The sequence below is a fragment of the Xiphophorus couchianus genome, chromosome 22, assembly GCF_001444195.1.
Source record: "Xiphophorus couchianus chromosome 22, X_couchianus-1.0, whole genome shotgun sequence".
Taxonomy (NCBI): domain Eukaryota; kingdom Metazoa; phylum Chordata; class Actinopteri; order Cyprinodontiformes; family Poeciliidae; genus Xiphophorus; species Xiphophorus couchianus.
Window position 1 is genome coordinate 16,616,373 of NC_040249.1, and position 22,232 is coordinate 16,638,604.

Sequence of the window (22,232 nt, forward strand, 5' to 3'; positions counted from 1 at the left end):
ACGAAATAAATTCAAAGAATAAACAAATTTTGACAAACTTCACATCTATACTATTGTTAAAACAACCTGTTACACATATATATATGTCCTTTAGAAGAAACAAAATTAAATTGCAGAAGTAGTATGAAATAAAGCAGTTATGAGAGGCCTTTTGATGTTATCGGTGTTTACCATCCTTGTGGTGGAACCTGCTTTTCATTGGGGTGAATATTTTTGGCAAATTTTCTCCTATGATAATCTCCAGGCATTATGAATATTTCAGTTCATATTGAGTTTTTCAAACACATTCACACAACTATTCAGAGAAAGCATGATTTATAATCAATCCTTTTGCCTTTCGTTAGGGGATTTAAAGTTTGAGTTGAGCATACTTCTACATCATACACTGTATGCTGTCTACATATAAAAAGGCCTCTACATCCAGTGCTAAAGTTTTAAGATGGAAAAGGTACGTTTCTGTGCGGAGTGAGAAGTGGTCCTTTAACTTAAAGAATTACACAATTAAAAATTAATGTGGAAATTATTCCAATTTGAAGAAAAATAGTATACAATTTGTTTTAGCCAATGAATTAAAGGCATCTATGATGAAGATGCAGCCTTCAGAGAGAGATATGCTGCCACCCAGATAGTGCCTTATTCAGCAAAATCCTTGGCTATGTTGGAGAGAAAATGCCAAATCACATTCTATACGTTCCATAGCAGCGAAGCTCCGCTGAAAAAGAGTCTGCATGCTGAACATACCTGTCGGTACAATTTACAATTACTGTGGAAAACAGATTTCTTGTCTTTCTTTTTTTGTCACAGCTACATACTTCAGCTCAGTAAAACACAATGTTAATATCAAACAAATATACCCAGAATAAACTCCTTTCAATCTGTGCAAATTTGTTTATTAAAATATATACTTCACACACTGAAGCAGGTAAATGAATCATCTTTTGGAACAATTACTATTGATTACTTACATAAACTTCAATAAAGTTCTGTGATCAGGTCACTTGAGATGAAAACTAAGCTTCTTTTGGTCGTATAAAATGCTATTTGTGGCATCAAACATCATCACTGTAAAATGCAGTTGTGGCAACGTTATGGCTAGAGGAGGTTTTCTTTCAATGGGGACAGATAAGATTTTTAGAGTTGATGGGTGAAATCAAACCTTACAAAACATGGTTAGACATTCACTTTCCAACAGGACAACATATCCATGTCTTAGGATGGCATAGTCAAAGTAGACCAAAAGCCTGTTGAGAATTAGTGGCAGGGCTTATTAATTTTTGTTTACCTTTGCTTTCAACCTAATGCAACTGAGTTTGGGGTGATTTGCAATAAGGAAGCTGTAATTGCAACAAAACTGTCTCCGCCAAGTATTGACTCAGGTAGCCTTAATTCCTGTACACTCCACACTTTTCTGGATTTCCATTTATGACAATGTGTGGAAGCCATGTATTTTACCCTACGACTTCACAATTATATATAGCTTTGTGTGCTTATTAAAATGCATTGAAGTTTGTGTTTCTAATGTAAGAAAATGGGAAAAAAAAGTAAATGGTGATAAACACTTTGTCACAGAGGAAGGCATATCCTTTACTCTGACTTGACAGAAACAAGAAACCAAACAGAATCCCCCTCCTCTGGGCAATCGTTCTCTCTGGCTCAGCGGAATAAAACATTGTCCACTGTGTGACCTCCTTTCCTCCTTACACTTTCAGCCCATAGCTGTTGCTTTTTTCCCCTGTCTTTCATTTAAAAAATTTTTTGTCTCATCTTTTCAGTTACCTTTCTTGATGTAATCTTTCTTGGGTTTTTTTGTTGTTGTTTTTTTTGGCTGCGTTCTCATTGAGACATGGACTAAAACCTGAAGTATCTGGATGAAACATCTGGTTCTGTTTCAGTAAGGAAGCACAGATGAATCAGTTAGATCAGCGAGCCCTGCAGGTGCACCATTTCTTTAATAAATGCCCTTCAGGGGACACAGTTTCTAATTGAGGAGGCTTTTATGCATAGTTTCTACAAGTCCTGCTTCAATACTTCAGCCTGTGCCTCATGTAGAACAGTGGGACATCAGGAGAGCACTTTACTGCCCCTATCACGAGCATGATGATGATAGAGGTCACTTAACCATGAAGCAGACCAAAGTAGTATTATGCTTGGGCTGCTTTTCATTCAACAACATGAAATAACAGACTGAGAGTCTTTGTCTTTTTAGATTTTGCTGCTTTTGTCATAATTCATCACAACAAAGTAGCAACATAAAATAAACATGAAAATACCAAATACAGAAACTTCCAGGAGTGAAGCTGCAGCGATGAGAAGCAATAGCTAAAAATAAAGGCCTTTGTTTCATGGAGTAAAAACAGGCTGCTCGTTTAATGTCTGCGCCTCATTAATCATGATGTTACAAAAGCAGGCCTTGCTCTTTGGATCCGGCATGGTAATATCTCTTTAATGTTGCACTTTTAAATACTGTTTGCTCTGACCACAGCTGGCAAACTAATCTGTTTGCACAGATAATTTGCCATCAGCTCATTGGCTAGAGTCTCTGTTGTTATCCAATCAGTGAATAGACCAAACCTTGGAGGTCATTGTGACTGCAGGACTTGGGTCATCACTATTGACAAATCCATCAGGGACATATATTCTGCTTGTGTAGGAGTCACAACTTTGAAAGTCTCACACATAACCTTTTGCCACCATAGTCCTGGAATGTAAATGTCAGCCCTGATTAGATAAGTCAGTATAACCTAAAACATTAGGTTTCAATTATGGTAAAAACAATAAAATATTACTATACGCTGCTATGATTTAAATTAGACTAGTTAATAATGCTTCATACAGTAGACAAAAACGTTTTAGCCTATCCTGGGTAGCAGTTGTTCATGAATGAGGACATGCAGTGTACGCAGTTTGCACATCATTCCCATGAGATCCTTGGCATTTCCTTAAAGTTTACCTAACACACCACGGTGTCCCTTTCTGAGATTCACAGTGGTCAATGGATTTAACACAAGCATGCACACAGCTGTGTTTAAAGGACCCATATGATTAAACTTTGTGGGGGCAGGATACACTGCAGGATAAATAGATACTGCCCCCTGGTGGAGTTTGTAACCACATTTTGTGTAGTATAAATTAGAATGTCACCAAAACGTTCAATTATGTTAGGGATTGAATCCAAAATGTTATAGCTTCACATAAAAATATATTTTAATCCCAAAAAACGAATGAAAAATATATATTTAATACAGGAATGTTATGCAATTGCCATGCTATGTTCTACACTTCACAGGGCAGACTGTTGACCTGACACCAAAACCACCCACATAGAAGGTAAGCCACAAAAGGTCGTTGCTAAGGAAGCTGGCTGTTAACCAAGCGCATTAATGTAAAGTTAAGTGAAAGGAAAAAAGTGCGGTAGACAAACTGTTCTCAAACTGTATTGCACAGGGTATTTATGCGGTATTAAGCACCAGATCTATAACTATTGAATAACTTGGGCATCTATTACAGCTCAGCAGTCACAGGCTGATTGCCTCCATACCATGCTGCACTGATGCAGTAATTAATGCAAAGCAGACACAACCAAATATTCAGTGTATATACTGTACAGCACATTGCTATACGTAAGTCAGCATTTCTATATTACAAATCCAGTAATGATCTTACGTAATATTACATTTTTCAGAAAACTGAATTTAGGTTTCATAATGCAAGTCATAATCACAAAAGACTAGAAAAATAAATAAATACATCACTGAATGTAGTGCATCTTTGAGCTTCACTTTTAAAATTATTTACTGAAACAAATCTAAGTTTTATTGAGATGAAGCTGTGGAGTCCACATGGGACATGCAGAAAAATTGACTCAACTTCAAAAAGATTATACTTCTGATAAATTTATTCAATGCCTTTACAAATCCATAAAATGCTATTGTTTGTAAGAAAAGGTATTATGAAAAAGAATGTGAACAGTTGTAATCTTTTAGAAATACATTCCATTTCTTTAAAAAACTATAATGCATTCTAACACTCCAATGAGTAGGACACGATTGTAGAGGGCCTTTTTCCTTTTAAGTGCATTTTCTTCAATTCACAATAAACAAACTGTTTGCAGGATGTTCTACAAATACCAGGTTCATTTTGTAAGACTAATAATAATAATCAAATGAAAGGGGGGAAAGTAAAGACAGACAAATGACATTGTCAAAACTAAAGAAGTAACTTGCAAAAAAATGGTTGGGTGAAGTGAATGTCCTCAAACATATTACAAACTGGTTATCATTGATTTTTTCTTCCGGTTTGTGTTATGCTGTTCTTCAAAATTTTGCGTAAACATCCTTTATAAATGTAGAACATGAGGCAACTTCCCTAAGAAACAAGGACCATGTGTGAATCTAATTTTGAGCATTGAAAGATTAACATTTTTATTCATTTTTTTCCAAATTCAGTCATTATTTTCTTAGCTGTAAATCAGCGTATGATTTTGAATACAACCATATTCTAGGCACGCTTTTCACTTATGCAAGAGTTCCATTGGAAAACAAAACAAAAGTCCTCATGAAGCACATGAATGATGAAAAACAAAACTGGTGTAAGTGTGTTTTTAAAGTAATCTAGAAGCAAAAATGAAGGAGAAAGTTAGATGGTAATCTGAGTTCAAGGAGAGAAAAAAAGGCAAAAAAAAACAAACAGTATGTGCATAAAACTTAGAAATGGAAAGATTTCACATCCATTAAGGGTGCATATATTTATGGAAGGCCTTCATGATGGCAACCTAATTCTCAGGAGACATTCACATTGAGCTATAGATCCACATTAAATAAGACAGATGGACCAAAAGGGCAGAAGACAGGGACTCTGTAAACATGAGGACATTGTGCTTAGAGAATACAGGTGTATCTTGCGGGGATTTAAAGGCGTATCAGATCCAGGTTGGAGCAGACACGATGTTTGGAGACATGTCGATGCAACATCCCTGGGATGCCGGGATTTGTAAAGATTGGTCACTTAGTGATGCTGGAACATTAATGCTTGAAGACATGTCAGTTGTTCTTGAGGAGATCAACGCATCCTTGCAAAAGAGCCACATTGTTCTGCAGAAATAGAAGAAATTATATGGTTGATCTGAAATAAATGTTTTTTGGGTTTTTTTTTTACTTTCCAATCATGAATATTTTTAATGTTCAATCTGACATTGTATATGGTGTTTATAAATAGGACACAAATAATCATATGAGAACAGTGACTATTCAATGACTATTCATGGTCCGAGCAAGAGGTTTCAACTACAGACAGCTAGAGAAACGCAGAGGAAAAAAAGGACACTGCTTACCTTGGCATGTTTTATCTCAAGCTCAGCCATTTCTATGAGGTTTTTCCTGAAGGCCACAACTCGTCTGCCCTTGAAGCTCGTGAGTTCTGAAATAGATTGTTGTAGAAAAACCGTTTGCTCAGTGTCAAATATTTTAGAGTTAAAGAAACAACCACAGAACAAGTCTGTGTCCTTGATTAGAGTTGTATCTAATCAAGGACGCAGACTTGAAAATGTTGCAGGGAATAAGGGAACAGGCTGGTTAAATCTTATTTGTCCCACTGATTCCAATTTGCTTGTGTACATGATAAATTGTCTTCACACTCCACAGTTACTTGTGGAGTACCACAGGGTACAGTGCTTGGGCCACCGATTGCTTTAAAATTTCTGCTGCTATGCTAATGATTTCAGCTTTTAGTTCTTACTCTTCAGACAGACTTTTGTTCTGTTAAGCTGCGACACCTGCTTAATATTTTCCTCTAAATGATGCAATTGGCTTTATCTTTCTAACTCTGACTAACTGTGTGTACTCTCTTTCATCCTCTTGCCTTTAAAACTGGAGCTATATAAATAAAGTGAACTAAATTGCCTCTGAAACACATTAATACACAAACCTTTCTTGGCAGATTCTGACAGCTTGTCAAATTTCTGCAGGGACTGTCGCTGGTGTTCCTCTGCCTGAGGAATGTCCTTGCTCTTCAGTCTGGCTTTATCCAAGGCCTTGTTCGAGTTCTCGTAGTCAACCAACGCTCGGGCTCGCCGGTACAGAAGGTCCTTAAAAATTTTAAACAATTTCACAAGAGAAAAAATGAAGTACAAAGAGCATTTAATTAAACACAATTCCAATTAATCTCATTTTAGCTTAGTGTAAAACAGCACTGTGTCCGATGTTTTCAGCTTGGGTTATTTTCTTATTACCTAAGCCAATTTTAAACTTCTACAAATCTTTATTCTTGTCTTGTGTGGTTGCACTTAATTCGATTTAGGGGAATCAGAATAAAGGCAGGCTGAATACCATATTGTTCAGTTTTTTATTTGAGAAGATAAATGAATACCTGCATCTTTTTCCTTCTAAACAATTCTAAACTACTTCATATTAGTCTGCCATATACAATGCATTGAACTATGTGAATAAAAGCTAAGTAAATGTGTAATGGAGTAAAATGAAATTAAGCATTTTCATTGAGGTCGGAACATCTTACCTTGGCCGCCTGGATGTCCCTCATGTAGTATCTCAGCAGCTCTGTGAGTTTCAGCTCTTGGTCTGATGCTACTCTTCCCTCCACTTTCTGCAGATGTATAAAAAAGGCCAAGTTCAGCTTCCATAAATCTCTAGGCAAATTGTAGGCATTCAGATTGTTGTGTGACAGTTATACTTACTCTTAGTCTCTCAAACAGGTCTGACAGCTTCTCCAGGTTTCTGAAGTGAACATAGAAACATTTAGTAGCACTAAAAACTTATTTTACTATGTGCAAAATAAGTCTATGTATAGCAGTCACATATGTATTAACCTCACTTCTTATTTGGTGTACTGTCTTCAGCACAGAGGCTGTTCAAAGTGGCAGAAATGTGAATGTAATCATCTGCAATATCTGCAAAAGCAAAAATTAAAATTATGCAAACGTAACATCTCAAAGATTTTTTTTTTGGCGATGTTAAAATGATCAAATACTTTTGTGTGAACGCGTCATTTTCTCCGCTTTGGCAGTGGAATCTTTTATTTTGCTGTAGTAGTCTAGCAAAAATGTTTTCTCCTGCTCAAAAAAGTCATCTACTTCCTGTTCAGGAAACAGAAACATAAAATGTTATCTGAGGAAGTCACTATAACACAGCAACTGCCATATAAAAACTAAGCAGTCAATCATCCATGAACTCCACCTTTATTCCTGAGATGAGGACCTCATCTGCAGACTTCACCATGTTTTTGAAGAACCCTCCAAACATCTCTTTGGCATTCTTTCTCCTCACACTGAGCTAAAATAAGAGAATTCAGAAAGTGTTAGAAATGAGTGTGTAGTGGACAAACTTATGTGTATGATAAAGTCTTCAGAAAATTAAATTAGATAAAGCTTTGGTGTCCATAACTGAGTTATCTTGGCATAGTCAAATTTAACAGTAGCCAATGTTTTATTATCTCGCTGCACTCTTCATTACACCACATAAAGTGTCCGAGATTGGCCAGCAAACACAGATAAGTCTAACTGCTGATCGCAGCAGGATGCACGCCATGTGTCACACATTTCTGGTAAACGCTTCCTTTCTTTCCAACCGACAACTCGGAAAAGGAAGTCAGCAATATGAGAAACTCACATCCTGGTCATACTCTAAGAAAATCTGGAAGTTTCTGTCCTTGCTTAAAACAGGGTGAGAAGACAATCTCTGCAGGAAGACTTCGTGAACTTGAACTGTTTTCTTGAAGACAGCCAGGTATTCACTAGAAAGCGACAAGAAATTATAGAATTTAAAAATATATATGTTTGTGTATTTTAACAGCATTTCATAAAATAATAATATTAAACTCACGCCTCCAACTCCTGCTTCATTTTGGTATATTCCTCTTTAGTCATAGTGGCTTCACCTTCCCCCAGTTTGTGCATCTTATCTCTTGGACTCTCAAAATCCGGCTTGGGGGGAGCTGGAGGGATCTAGAAATGTTTACGTAAGGCATAAGATCACTCAAGGATTCTAACCAAATCAAAAGCACAGTAATAACATGAATGCTTCATAATTTACATGCTAAATATGTGCTTCATCTGTGGTACATGCAGCCACCAAAGACAAACTATTATGCAATAACTTCAGTCCCTATTAGACCAACTTACGATCAGACCAGCATAGTCCTCGGTTTCAACCAGAGCATCATGCAGCCAGATGAAATCTTCATGCTGCCTGGGAACAGAAAAGTCTGGCTTCTGGAAGGTACTTAGTGTAGTCTGAGAAAAGGGATAATGTTCTTTGTTAAAAATATTCTTGATAAATTAATTTAATAGAATTAGATTAGAAAAGAAAAGTGCAGCATTTTCATGTTGGGGATTTTTGTTTTTACCTTCGTATGGACTGTGAACTTGACTTTATCCCTTTCACACAGAGCATCAGGAATGTCAATAAGCAGCGAGGTGTCATTGTTCAAGTCTACCGACACAGAGCGCAGCTAAGGAAGAAAATGAAATAACTTGTTAACAAAGATATCCATTTATATTTGTTACATACAGTGATATTTTCAATGTCTATGTCTGTTAATCTTGATGATCATTGTTAGAAAAATTATCCTCCTGTTCATTTACTCATGAGTTTATTTTACAAGTTATGTTTTCATATTATTCTTTTCATATTATTACTTTTATATTATTACTCTCATATTATTCTTCTTTTTATATTTACTTAACTTCTCTTTCTTTTGTAGTATATTATTAACTTTGTTTAGGATGTTTGCTTGGAAGCTAAAAACGTTAAACATTCATGTGTTATTAGTTCCATATGTAACTGATTAGTTGTGGTCAGTCACATGCCCTTGTAAGGGCATGTCCATAGGAGGTTCCAGAATGTAAAGACGGTTGGTCAATTCTCTGTGTGACTGTGTGAAGAAGCCCAACCTCCTTTTTCTATACAATAAAGAGAAATGCAAAGAAAGAACTGGCAGAATTGATTTCAGACAGTGTTTGACAGCGATTCGTCGCGTCTGTTCTCAATTCTCCTATTCTGCAGAAAAGAAATTAAAAGAAACCTAATCTCTGTCTCTGGCTGATTCTTTGCAGGTTATGACAAAATAAACCTATCAATCATGGATTACAATTACAAGGGAAAAGGCAAAATGAGGCAAAATGAAATGAACTTAAGATTTTGTTGGGACTCCTTTTTGCATATCTGGCCTAAAAATCAAAATAACCTCTCCATTAACATTGTCAAAGGAGAGGAGCATAGACACTTCAAAATGTCCTCCCACAAGGCTACAGTTAATTTGTATTTTGTAATAAACAGGAGGGAAACACCACCAGGAGACACAGCTTTATCACTAACTGTATAAACTTTACTCTGGACATCAAACAATTAGAATTTGCCTTCTCAATATTGCCTTGAGACTCTGGGCTGACAGGGCTTTGGACAACTAAGCAACAGTGCAGTTAATTTTCTCCTTAGCTCAAGTACAATATTCCAGAGGTTTCTCTGGTTCAAGAGTTGATTAACACAAGAGGCATTTCAGTTCAAGCTGTTGTCATAAATATGTTTGTGTGTTGCTCTCAAAGCACCAAGTCTGGCTGAAGTCTGATCCCACCTTTGTTTCACAATCCTTTTAAGTCTAGGTTATCTCCATTATGTTCTGCCACACTTTTTCCTTTCATCCAACTTTCTATACAGCCAGCTACTTTAGCAATCACCTTTTGTGGCTTACCATTGTTGTGGAAGGTGTCGACAACTCTCAGCTGTACAAGTGTCAAGTCTTCCAAATGATTATGGAGATCACAACAAAACACTTCAACATCAACATTATTTTTTTGTGTGTATTGGTTCTACTTTTCTGAATAGAAAAGTAGAACGTGACCAAGAGTTTTTATTAGTTGTAAGCCATAATAAGTAAAATTAGAAGTAATAAAAACTTCACCTATATTTCATAATGGACTTTCACTTTCAGTAGCCAATTGTAATTCTAATTTATTAAGATGCATCTGTAAATGCGTCAGCAAAATCTTTGCAAAGCATCTCTTCAAATCTTCAGCCTGCTGATTTTTGTAGCCCAACAATGCACAAGCTGTTCACAGAAATGCTCTGTTTGCAGACACTAGTTTTGCATGCCAAAAGCTATTTCCCACCATCACCATCCGGTATTGTTGGGTAAGACAAATACAAAAACACACTGTAAAGTGAAATACAAACTAACCTACTGGCTCCAAAAATGAAAAACAGTGCAAGAGACTTGTGACCCCTATTCACAAAGTATATCAGAACGCTAAGAAAAGTAAACATGGTTGCAAAGGGGGGGAAAGAACATGATTAGCAAATATACTATAGCAAATATCTACATCTATTTCAGAGTACTGATATAATTTATAGATAGATGCTGCATCACTGTTATCTAGTTTATTTTCTGAAGATGATATCTAGACCCCACACTTGCTGATTCGCTACCTCAACTGTGGGAAACTACTGGTTAGCCAAATACCACCACCACAGGAGGTGCATGTAACACTTCCAAGTACTTCATCCTTAAAGTAAGCAGCAAGCATGGAGAAACTTGCTTGAGCTTAGAAGCAAGGCCCACACCCATTTTGTGCAAATCCCACTGAATTAAGTTAGTTCTTTTGTAAGTGGAAAAACATGCTACTTATTACCAACTTTCATTATTTGACAAAAATGTTTCAGTTGGATACAAAGTGTAACCTCTGGTGCAGCTCGCCATCATTCTTTGATTCTCGAGGAGGAAACCCTTATGCCATCTTAGACTTCACTGGTGACACAAGTTAGATGATGGGCAACAATTTTAGTATTACAAAGACTAAATTCTTTGAGTTGGGCGTTTAGAAAGGTAGCCTGGTATTTTTGCTACTTTACCGCTACTCGGTGTTCACAGCAGGGAAAAACAATAAAAACAGGGGATAAAGTTTTCAGCACTGACATTTTCATGCAATGGGAATCAAAGGTAATCAACTATTTTAACCTACAGACATCCTAATGACATTTCACTCATTGATTAGGCTATCAATATACCGTTGGCGAGTTTTAGCCAGAGGCTAACACCACCAGTCAATAACTTTGCTACGAAAAGAAGCAACCGTTAACATCAGCTAACCGTCTCAAATTGCATGTCACTAAGCAGTCACCGTACCTTTTCTTTGTCACTTTCGTCTATGGATGTCATGATAGTGCTCAAATTGACGAAAAAGAGAAAAAAAAGAAGGTCAAACTAAATCAAACTCGATGCAGGAAGCCGTCTTCTAGGTGGCTGCGTTAGCTTCCTAACAAACTGTCAAACAATTTTTCCGCCCCCTTCCTGGTGACGAAAGCTCGAAAATACCGCCTTGATTCAACCTGATTGGTTAGAAATCTGAAACGCTAAAGCTGCAATTGGATGAATACTTTAATCAATCACGTCACATGCTCGCTTCACGAAAACTTTTTTATTCTAGATAACAATGTTTCAACATTTGGAAACAATAAAAATGAAAAGCAGTGACGTTTGAAAAATATAAGTAACAAAAACTCAAGGAGAAAATGTAATAGTGCTACATAAATACAGAGGTACGTGAACGTTGCCACCATCGTGTGAATGGCCTTTTACTCTTGCAAACAGTACAGAGGCGGGGGTTAAAGTTTAAGCTTTGTAACTCAGTAATGTAAGGCATTAGTAGCATACTTCTATTTCACATGAAATTATAAATAAATAAATGAATACCCATGATGTGTTCCTATAATAATAATACTATTTTTAAATCATGTACAAAGCTTCAACTAAAAAAGGCCCGAAAAGGTCTAAAGTTACACAGTGCAGCCCACTTCAGTCGTGACATACATTTAATTTCTGAAATCATAAATAAAACAATGAAGAGGTATTAATTAGTCAGTCCTTAGTTGTAGGAAGCTACTACACAGAATTTTAATTTCTTTAAATCAACATCAACTCTTTGAAGAATATGAGTTGCAAAAACATATAATTTCCTTTTGGGGTCAGTAAAATATTTTGAATGGAATTTGAATGAGTGGTTTAGTGTATTTTCAGAAGTTAGACAAAATGCTCATTTTAACGTAATCGTTCTGTCAGGCTTATATTTGCATTTTTTTTCAATTATCATAATTATTCATTTATAATCAAAATTAATTAACCATAAATGTTAGTGTTTATTCTTTCGGAAAACAGTTTCCGAGCATTTGTTTTCAAAATAAATTGACACTCACAAAATAGCGCTTTACGTATTGTTTCGATAAGGCGATTGGCGCCCAATCTTTTAGTCGTCTTCAGGGATGCATTTCAGTGTTACACCTACCCACATAGGTAATGTAGTTTTTGCTGTATCAAACTACAACCAGAAAGCAGCATTATAAACTTCACTTCCCATCTACAAGTTGTTGTGCCACCATAAAGGCGCGCCGGTTAGAAACACAATTGTTTACTTGGCCGAGTTTTAGCTGGAACATGTTGGGGCAAGAACCCAAGTTGTATAAGTGCTAAACTTTGATTTAAAACGCGAAACTACCCGAGATTCGTACTGTTTTGCCGCAAATAGCATCGTTGTCTGAGTGTGTTGTGTTGAAGTCGCAAGAATGTTCGTTTTGAATCGTGTTTTGTTTGCTGGGAGCATCATCGTCCCTGAGAGCACCTCCCTCACAGTGTGCCACTTTTCCGCTGTCCACCGCCTGACATGCCCCAGACGGAACAGTCCCTACAGCTCTGTGGATAGTGAGCGCTACTCTTCTCTGGTGAAATCCGTCATGTCCTCCACTGTCAGCTCTCAGACCCCAGAGACCCTTCAGGCGGAAGATGGCCACGTTTATGGACCAGTTGTCAAAGCTCGGACGCCTCCACGGACCGAGCCAAGGCTCCCCAAAACTCTTCATCCTTTCGTAAATCCTGAAAGGACTCTAGAAACGGAGGAGCCAGAGGCGGGACCCCCAGCCCGGATTTTGTTAAATCGGGGTAAGAGTAGGCCGTTTATCCCGAGTGTGACTCGCATTCTTCAGCAGACACTTTCTCCAGAGCAGATCTTCTACCTGGAGAGATGGAAGAGGAGGATGATCGCTGAGCTGGGAGAGGAGGGCTTCAAGGAATATACTCAAAGTAAGATTTTTAAAGATATTATAAAGCGTTTTCCCATAACCAAATATACACTTAAAAACATCTTCACACCATGATACAGCTACTACCATGTCTCACCTGTCTCAGTCAGGAGATGTGTTCAGGAAGGTATAAAATCATTGACAGTGGAACAATTGACAATGATGGTTCCATTGTCAATGGAACAATTGACAATGATGGTTCCATTGTCAATGGAACAATTGACAATGTTCCACTGTCATAAAATATTCTTTATACACAAGAAAATGTTTTATTCTTGTGTCTCATTTTGAAATCTGCTGAAATTCACAGTGAAGTTTATTGTTTTATATTTGTAACCAAACATAATGTGGTTAAAAATGTCCCGTCACACCATACCGGGGGTTTGAAGTTAAATGTGATGTAATACATAAATTTTATTTACATGTTCTGTGAGTCATAAATCAACACAGTGCTGCTTCTCCCCCACCTATTATTGGCCGCTGCCTGTTAGCTACCTCCAGCACTTCTCTTTTGCCTATAGCAGAAAGGCTAATTTGGCTGTATATAAATATTTCTGTTCAAGAAAAACATGACCAGTACAGTGGATGATTAAAACAAAGGTGCTCCTCTGGAGTCTTGTCTTGCAACCCTATCATAAAGTTACTGGTGACAAACTACAAATAGTATAAATGCACACTGGCTACTCAAGCAGATAAATACTGTGAAATCATTGTACATTATACCTTGCAACCAAAGCTGATATGTTTTTTTGCCCAGATGTATTTAAACAAGGAAAGCTTTTCCATTCTGCTCTGGAGGACATTCTGACCTCTGCCGACACATGGAGGAACAAGAATCTCTCAGAGACACCACAGTGTCCTCCTGAAGCGCAAGGATACATTCAGAGCATCTCTCACGTGCTGGAGGACGTCAGTGCAGTGAGGGCCATTGAAAGCTCTGTGCAGCATGGTCCCCTGAATTACTTGGGAATTGTGGACTGCGTTGCGCGCTACAGGTAAAACTCCTCTGGACTTCAGTTTTTCTTACCGCCTTCATGTCTCCCACAGTCCACTTCTCTCCACAGGGGTGTGCTGTGTGTCATAGACTGGAAAACCTCAGAAAAACCCAAACCATTCTTGAGCAACACATATGATAACCCTGTTCAAGTTGCAGCATATGCCGGGGCTCTGAACAATGATGGCAACTACAAATACCAGGTGATCTACCTTGATAAAAGACATCTTATATTTACTTGTGTTGTATTAACAGGATGTAGTTAAATTCCTTTTATCGTCTCTGAATTTCTTGTGCTCACAACACTGTCTCATGTCTTCTCACTGCAGGTTGAAAATGGTCTCATAGTCGTTGCCTACAAAGATGGCTCCCCTGGTCACGCTCACCAGATAAATTCAGAGCTGATGTCAGAGTACTGGAAAACTTGGTTGCTACGGCTAGAAGACTACAGAGAGCACAGGTAAAGAAAAAATAAGAGTCTTTTTGTTATTAATTTGTTTTTTTAAGCCTCTTAATGCTTTCTTTACACATCAGGAGTGGCAATAAGTGTAACACTTTATTTCCTAATGTTTTTGTAAAAAAAAGATTTTGTAAATATCATTTTGTGGCATAACTGTTGTTAGCAGACTAGTACATAATTGATATAAAGTTGACCAAACAGCTCCAAGCATCACTAGTTATTATACTAATCCTCTAAAGCAGAGAGATGAAAAACGTTGCTTAAATAGAGATTTTAGCTCTTCCGGTGTTTTGGTTTGAATAGAGTATTGTTAAAAGGCATGACTTTCTTGTTGTTATTTATAGTTTACTTCTTAGCAATTATCTGGGTGTAATCAGGCAGATGATTGTTTTTTTTAAATGGCACCACATCCAAACACACACAAAAAAAAAACAATTTTTTTGTCTCCTCTCAAACAGCTGTTTATTTGTCAATAATCAAGCGATGTTTCCCATAATCTCACATTTTCTAATGTTTAATTTTCAGGTCAAATGCTTCATCAAGTATGTCTCCTGAAAAGTGATAGATCTGCACTGAAAAGCTCCTGCTTAACAACTGAAGCCTGGATTTGAAATGGCAACTAACAAGTTAGGAATGTTGTTTTTAATATTTGTGACTAGTTCTCCTGTTATTTTGAATGAAAGTCAAACAACTTTCAAACACCTTATAATTATAAATTCATGAAATGTATTTTTTTCTATTAGCTTAGCTTTTGTCATTTAAAAATCATTGAATCCATACCATGTTTCTCTGTATGAGGGATCCTCAGAGAATCCCATATCTTTAAAGAGTTGGTAAGAGGTTTTGTTGTCCTCCTCTATGAAACAGAACACTGGGTAGCCCTGACCACAGAATTTTTTAGCCATGCTGCTAATCAAGGCTTTAGCGTAGCCTTTCCCTCTGTGTTCTGGTAAAGTATACAACATTCCTAGGGCGCAGCACACGTAGGTCAAAATCCAGGAAACAGGGTTTCCTTCGGGATCCAAAACGCAGCAGGATGGGAAGTTTGTAACCATGTTTCGGATCATCCTGGCAGCGCCTTCATTATTTCCAAACTTCCACATCTGATTCACCAAGTCAAGGTGGGATTCATCCAGGGAGCTGAGGCAGATCCCAGAGCTGATGCACAGAAGAACAAACTGACATTTTAGAGCAGATTTCTGTTCTTGTAATGAGATGCTATTTTATTAATCATTTGCCAGAATCTTTGATTTTTTTTAATTTAATAGATTTTTTTTTGTTTTTTTTAAATAAGCATAGTGTATAGTTGGTCATACCAATCTATAGTAGGAAGCTTGGATGCATCTTCCAATATCATCATGTGACAAAGTGACAGTTGGTTGCTGGGAACATTTCTTTCTGCTGCAACTGCTTTGACTATCTCCATGTGGGGAAGACTGATTCCTTTAACACAAGCAATCATAGCTCACATGAGTAAAACTTAGTTTGCATTTTTATTTCTTTTCATTACTGATAAAATTCAAATAAAATATTTTTTTGTCTGCAGTGCATTGTAAAGGTTATTTCAGTTTGTCACCTTACAACCACAAATTACAACGTGTTTTATTGGGATTTGTCTGTGATAGACCTAAACAAAGTAGTGGATAATTGTGAAATGGAAAGAAAATGATGCAAAGTTCTCAACCATTTTGCAAATCTGAAATCTGAAAATGTATGCATTTGTATTGTTTATTTTAGTCTGATACTCCTAAATAAAATGACCTCCAGAAGTCACTTAATTAGTAAACAGAACCCACATATGTCTAATTTAATCTCAGTATAAACACAGCTTTTCTGTGAAAGTCTACGAGGTTTATTAAAGACATCATTAGGATCAGACAGATCAGGAACAAACCTGGGGAACACTTTATAAACCATATCACAATACTTGTTAAGGTAATGTTAGATCAGGAAAAAAAGTGAAGAGTATGGCACAACCGCCATGAGATGTCCTATTTGCAGCTTGCTACAAACCATGTAACACCACTGTAAACACTGAAGAATGCTGTGGTCAAATGACGCCAACATTTACCTTTTAGACTAGCTGCAAAACACTAGTGGAAAACAAACTGCACGCCACAATAAACATCACACGATTTCTATGGGTAGATAGTTCAGTCTCTAGATGTGCAAAGCTGATAGAAGCAGACCTAAAGCATACCTAAATAAAACTTACAGCTGTATTTAGTGCACACGGTGTATATACATATACATCTCCACGCCACAATTATGAACCTCTTTCTGGTGGTTTTGGATATAAAATCCCAATAAAGAAACATTTAAATTTCTGGTTATGATGTTACAGGAGGTGTGAATACATTTGCAAAACCCTCTATATGTATGAATGTATTGGTACAGGAGGAACCTTCCTACATGGTGGTGGAAAGGAGGTGCATAAAGAGTGTGAAAAAACCACAAATTTCACTCAATGAACATATAAAGAAGAATCTCGTTCTGTTTCACATAGCAAGCACTGATGTGTTGGTTCCACCAGCAAAACCTTTCCGTAATAAAGGCTTTTGAGTACAAGTGGAGCATTCCAGCATAAATATGAAAAGGCTTATTGAAACCTAACAGATGAGAAAACAATATACTCTTATATATTGTAATCTTTCTAGTAGTTATACGATACAGTGTGAGTTTACAACAGATATATTTTCTTATCAGTGAATTATGCACAGGGAACTTTGAACACAATGACAATTCAAACCAAAGTAACATTTTAACTTGAACTCTGGGGTAATAAAAACAATGTCAGTCTATCATAAATGTGTTGATTCAGTGTACTATAATAAAAAGAACAAAAGAAATATGTTATTACCAAGACAAAGGTACCTGCTCCAGTCAATTACAGAAGAGTTCCTTATTGTTTCGGTGAGAATAGCTTCATCATTTGCAAAAACGATTGTGTCTTTGAACAGATCCGTTTTCTAGAAAGACAACAGGTATGCAGAATTTAAAAAAAACCTAACATACACAAAGTCTGCATGTATTTCTTCGATAATAGTAATTACCTGTTTATACTGGGGTTTGCAGATAATTACGCTGAACTGTGGCCATCTGTCCACTAAAACAATATAAGAATCTGATTTCACTCGGTTTCTGAGGACCAAGAAACCGTAAATCTGGAAAATAAGACAGAGTTTTAATCCAAAGTCTAATGAAGTAAGTGAAGAGCGGCAGAAAAACAGTTAAGTTGTGAAATGCAGTCGCTAAATGAATCCACGTGCAGACCATAATTTATGCAGCAAACACACCTTTAGTGACTGAGGAAGCTGTTTTTGCAGTTCAGTCTCTGCAACTTTCAGCTGGTCTTCAGTCAGCTCCATGACGTTAAACTCTGAGTATTTGAAGGGAAAACGTAACGTCAGTGTCTCAAGGTCCAGCAGCGAGGGGCGGGGCTATGGAGCTATGGAACTTCTTTCTCCTTTCGCACTTTCGAGACAAATTACTTCTTGATCAAATAAACGCACCAGCTATGTGACCATTTCCAAAAGCATAATAATAATAATGATAATAATAACATTATTAGTCTTCTTCTTCTTATTATTATGCTTTTGGAAAAGGTCACATAGCAACATGTTATTACCAATAACCACTATTATTATTATTATTATTATTGTTAATAATAATAATAACTGTATTATCTTTTATTTTTAGTATACAGTATGTCATGTTTTAACAGTATCCCAATCTAAAACAATTGATCATAGAATGTCCTAGAGTCTAGACTAACAGATAGGACATTGAAGACATTTTTAAATCATGTAAAATCTTTATTTTTGAAAATTAGTAAACAAAAAAGAAAATAAAAACGACAAAAAAAATCAAAACAAGTCCTGGAGTAGAATCAAGTTCTTGTTGACTTACTGAAAATTGCACAGGAATAAACAATATGCCATATTGGAAACTATTGAAAAGCGTGTCATAGTTTGCGTTCATACATGTGGTGCTTTTAGAATAAAAATGCACTATAGTTACATTGAAAGTGCCAATGATAGTTATAAATCATGTTTGAGTCTAAATTATTATTTAATTTCATGCAAATGCAAATTCATCTTTTAATGCATAATTGAACAATACACTTTAGGTTTTATCACATTTTGACAAAAATGAAAAGCTGCTGCTTCATAGTCATTTCCAAGGTTAGACGTTAAACTCAAACCATGCTGCTCTGTAGGAAGTATCCTCAATGAAGCCCATGTTTTGGAAGAGTTTGTAAGACACCATGTTGTCTTCCTCTATGAAACAATAAACTGGGTAGCCATCTGCATGGAGCTTTTTGGCCATGGTGCTGATCAAAACTTTGGCGTATCCTTTTCCTCTGTGCTCGGGAAGCGTGTACAACATTCCCAAAGCGCAGTATTCATACACCAGGATCCAGGCCACAGGCACACCATGGGTGTCCAATATGCAGCAAGTTGGAAAGTTGCTAATTATGTTTTTAAAGTGCCTGTAACCCTTCTCATCCCCACCAAACTTCCAGGTTTTATTCACCATGTCAATGTGGGAGAGGCTGAGAGATGAAATCCTTGATTCGAGTTGACTGTTTGGGGAAAAAAAGAAAAAACAAAATTAAAGTTTTCTTATTTTATTATATTGAGCTGTGATGAACTGGCGACCTGTCCAGGGTGTACCCTTCCTCTCGCCTGAAACGTTCGCTAGAGATAGGTACCAGCACCCCTCCCAACCCCGCTAGGGACAAGGGTGTAAGAAAATGGATGGATGGATTATATTGAGTTAATTGTATTTTGAAGCATACCTGTCAACATCTGGTGCACGTAGATGGCTGATGTCTGGAAGATACATAAGATGCACCAATGTGAAGCTCCTGTTGTTCACTTTGTTTTCTGAAGACACTTCTTTGAGTGTGGGAACATGGGAAATATCAAATCCTAAGGGGAAAAAAATCTTTAAATGTCCTCTTATCTTGCTGCTTCAATTCAAAATAGCAAAAAAGCATAGAGAAAATGAATAAGTGCGGTTTGATAAGTTCCTTCTTTAGCTAATAGAATTATGCTACTGTAATTATGTATAGTATATTGAAAGCTCATCAAGCTATATACTGCACCCTGCAGGATTTTGTCTGAAATAATGAGAACAGCTGTTGGTTTTCAGCACAACTGACCTCCAATCAGGAAACAACTGCTCCAGTCAACTTCTTCGCTCAGCAGTTTCCTTAAAACTTCCTCATCTGTGCTGAAGAAGGACACCTCGGTCCTCGGATTGCTTATTCTATATTAATAACCAAAAGTGCAACATTCCAATAACAATAAATCATTAGAAATATTTAGATATGTTATAATATGACACAGTAGAAAATGTGTACATTGAATAAATAAACAAATGTATCTATGATTATATGATATTTGGTGTTTTAATAAATTATACTTAAATAATAAAAATGCACAAATTAATAAAATTTGAATTATGAATTTTTTTATTTTTTAAAGAATATTTATAATCCTGTTTTGCAGGATGTGGATTTATTCTATATCAACCCAAACTATCAATGTCAGTGGGCGGTATTAATACTGATATAAATAAGGTGATTGGTCTGCAGTTACACTGCTTTGCAGATCAGCCAATCAAATATTAGGGTTTATTTGAGTAGTAGTTGAAGAGAAATAACTTCAACTACTTTCAATTATTTGGAATCTGATTACTGCAAATAATTTTCTGATTTATTATTTTGTGTATTTAATAAATTGACACATTTATGCAAATATTAATAAAACATATTTTAAGTTAAAAAATTCGATTATAAAATAGAATTTAACAAGTAATTATAGATTCAATTCATTTTTAGCTTTAAATATTCATATAATAATAATAATAACAATAATAATAATAATAATAATAGGCAAATAGTAATAACAAATCATTTCAGATTGTTATTATGATTTTATTTACATTATTACATATATCAATATTTCTTTGTGACTCTTAAGGTCCACGATAATAATGTAAAATTATGCAAATCAGTGATAAAACATTTTTACAGCGTTTCCACATTCGGCCGTGCTGGCCGTGAACTCACCTTAGGATCCGGACGCAAAAGGATCACTTTAAACTCTGGCCACGAATCAACGACAACCTCCACAGTGCTCGGCTTGTTCCTATTACAAGTGTAGAGGAAACCGTAAACCTGAAAACAATCAAAACAGCGGTGATATATATTTTTTTCTTTCTTTTAAGCAGAAAGTGCAACTAATAAAGGCTACCTTATAACTCTTCGGGAAATGTTTTAGCAAAACTCTCTCAGCGGTCTGAAGCTCGTCTTTATTTAGCACCTTCATGTCTGGTTTATGTGTAGCTTGCTTTTTAGTTTTTATGGCGTGTCTCAGGTTGAAGAACTCGATACTTCAGCTTTTTATATACGTATATAAACAATGATTAACAACCGGTTCATGGATTTTCAAGTTGTGGAGTTTAAACAACTTCCTGTTTTAAGTTTTTGAAAATAAAAGCCTTGGATTTTTTTGTTTGTTTAGCGTTAGTCTGGCATTACAAGCCTTCCTTCTTTCTGTTCATAAAGGTCAGATTTTTAGAGTTAATGCTACATTTGATCTGTAGCATGACTGTAGATCTACCAAACAGAATTTCAGCTTCAAAGGATTTTTTGTGGTTTTTACGACTTGTAACATAAAGCACTATAAGTAGTGTCAGTAGGGCAGATTTTTGAGTTGTGGATTTGTCCATATCTTTAATTTTTCCACAACTTTATTGCTGACCTACCCAGTGTTTCATGATACTGTTTGTTCAATCACTTTCCTTCCACTTCTATATCACACTGTCCAATTTGCTGGTCTACCACACGACATCCAAATAAACACATTGGAGTTTATGGTTGTAATATTACCAAATGTAAAAAAAATCTCCTAAAAAAAGTTTGATGAATACTTTCGTCAGACTGTATACTGAATTGTTTACTCCCCAGGCAGTTTCACTATCATTTACACAACAAAAAACACCTCATGTATTTGTTTGTTAGGAGTAACTGCACAGCAACCCAAATGACTCACAGGATTAACAGCTGGGTCAGAGAATCATGCGACCTTAATCATGCTATTAGTGAGATTATTCTAAGCAAGTAACTCCTAGTGCATGATGAGAACTGAAGAAACATTCTGGTTAAGAGGTCAAATAGAACTTGACATCTACACAATGAACGGTTCTCTTTATGAAAATTTAACCTTACAAAGAAAGCCTTTTTTATTAAAAACATAGGCACAAATCTACTGCACTAAAACTTAAGCTTGTGAAGAATTGTTATCTCAGCAGTTGGGAAACAAAAACAGTTCTGCTGTCCTTTTACAACATATTCAGCTTAGCTCTGGAGGCTCAATTAATACCATATTAATAAAAAAAAGAAGAGGCCAATTGCTATTCACTTGTTTCTCAACTTAAAATCAATTACAGTACATGCCAGCACCTTAATGCATTGTGGCATGTAAACGTGATGAGGATAACCAGATGAAGTTGAAACCCATCATCAGAATGCAGCATGGTTGTTGGTGCCAGACAAGTTGCTCTGAGTATTTCAGAAACTGCTGATCTACTCTGGTTTTCACTGGGAACCATCCCTTAATGGTCAGAAGAAAAAAAGAGATTGAGCAGCCATTGTGTGGATGAAAACACAGTTTATGTTAGAGAAGAATAG

The 22,232-nt window shown here is 36.4% G+C and overlaps 4 protein-coding genes across 4 annotated transcripts; 1 reads left to right on the forward strand and 3 right to left on the reverse strand.

Moving 5' to 3' along the window:
- Positions 1-3,877: 3,877 nt before the first annotated feature.
- Positions 3,878-11,309, reverse strand: snx5 (sorting nexin 5). Its single transcript, XM_028006512.1, has 13 exons — positions 11,131-11,309; positions 8,356-8,460; positions 8,132-8,242; positions 7,833-7,954; positions 7,620-7,743; positions 7,188-7,283; positions 6,982-7,087; positions 6,826-6,901; positions 6,689-6,728; positions 6,511-6,597; positions 5,923-6,082; positions 5,330-5,415; positions 3,878-5,090 (listed from the first exon to the last, which is right to left on the reverse strand). The coding sequence occupies exons 1-13, from the start codon at positions 11,161-11,163 to the stop codon at positions 5,040-5,042; spliced, it is 1,197 nt and encodes a 398-aa protein (XP_027862313.1). The 5' UTR covers positions 11,164-11,309; the 3' UTR covers positions 3,878-5,039.
- Positions 11,310-12,199: 890 nt separating this feature from the next.
- On the forward strand, positions 12,200-15,190 carry mgme1 (mitochondrial genome maintenance exonuclease 1). Its single transcript, XM_028006514.1, has 5 exons — positions 12,200-13,077; positions 13,834-14,071; positions 14,141-14,273; positions 14,400-14,530; positions 15,056-15,190. Exons 1-5 carry the CDS (start codon positions 12,564-12,566, stop codon positions 15,090-15,092), a joined length of 1,053 nt encoding a protein of 350 aa, XP_027862315.1. The 5' UTR covers positions 12,200-12,563; the 3' UTR covers positions 15,093-15,190.
- Positions 14,974-19,438, reverse strand: LOC114137723 (glycine N-acyltransferase). Its single transcript, XM_028006516.1, has 6 exons — positions 19,332-19,438; positions 17,827-17,907; positions 17,584-17,694; positions 17,391-17,499; positions 15,847-15,973; positions 14,974-15,688 (listed from the first exon to the last, which is right to left on the reverse strand). Exons 2-6 carry the CDS (start codon positions 17,896-17,898, stop codon positions 15,289-15,291), a joined length of 819 nt encoding a protein of 272 aa, XP_027862317.1. The 5' UTR covers positions 17,899-17,907; positions 19,332-19,438; the 3' UTR covers positions 14,974-15,288.
- LOC114137722 (glycine N-acyltransferase-like protein 3) lies at positions 18,325-20,974 on the reverse strand. The gene is given in 6 exon segments (XM_028006515.1): positions 18,325-19,115; positions 19,332-19,464; positions 19,698-19,786; positions 19,788-19,804; positions 20,610-20,717; positions 20,794-20,974. Coding segments are annotated over 6 exon segments (822 nt in total). The 5' UTR covers positions 20,869-20,974; the 3' UTR covers positions 18,325-18,715.
- Positions 20,975-22,232: the final 1,258 nt, after the last annotated feature.

Coding starts and splice junctions, on each gene's coding strand:
- snx5 (XM_028006512.1), bottom strand. CDS start 11,163: ATGACATCCATAGACGAAAGTGACAAAGAAAAG. Junction 8,461..11,130: donor ACGAAAGTGACAAAGAAAAG/GTACGGTGACTG, acceptor TTTCTTCCTTAG/CTGCGCTCTGTGTCGGTAGA. Junction 7,284..7,619: donor TCTTAGAGTATGACCAGGAT/GTGAGTTTCTCA, acceptor CTCTTATTTTAG/CTCAGTGTGAGGAGAAAGAA.
- mgme1 (XM_028006514.1), top strand. CDS start 12,564: ATGTTCGTTTTGAATCGTGTTTTGTTTGCTGGGAGCATCATCGTCCCT. Junction 13,078..13,833: donor CTTCAAGGAATATACTCAAA/GTAAGATTTTTA, acceptor TTTTTTGCCCAG/ATGTATTTAAACAAGGAAAG. Junction 14,072..14,140: donor GACTGCGTTGCGCGCTACAG/GTAAAACTCCTC, acceptor TTCTCTCCACAG/GGGTGTGCTGTGTGTCATAG.
- LOC114137723 (XM_028006516.1), bottom strand. CDS start 17,898: ATGGAGCTGACTGAAGACCAGCTGAAAGTTGCAGAGACTGAACTGCAA. Junction 17,695..17,826: donor AGCTTCCTCAGTCACTAAAG/GTGTGTTTGCTG, acceptor CTTATTTTCCAG/ATTTACGGTTTCTTGGTCCT. Junction 15,689..15,846: donor AAGCTTCCTACTATAGATTG/GTATGACCAACT, acceptor TCTGTGCATCAG/CTCTGGGATCTGCCTCAGCT.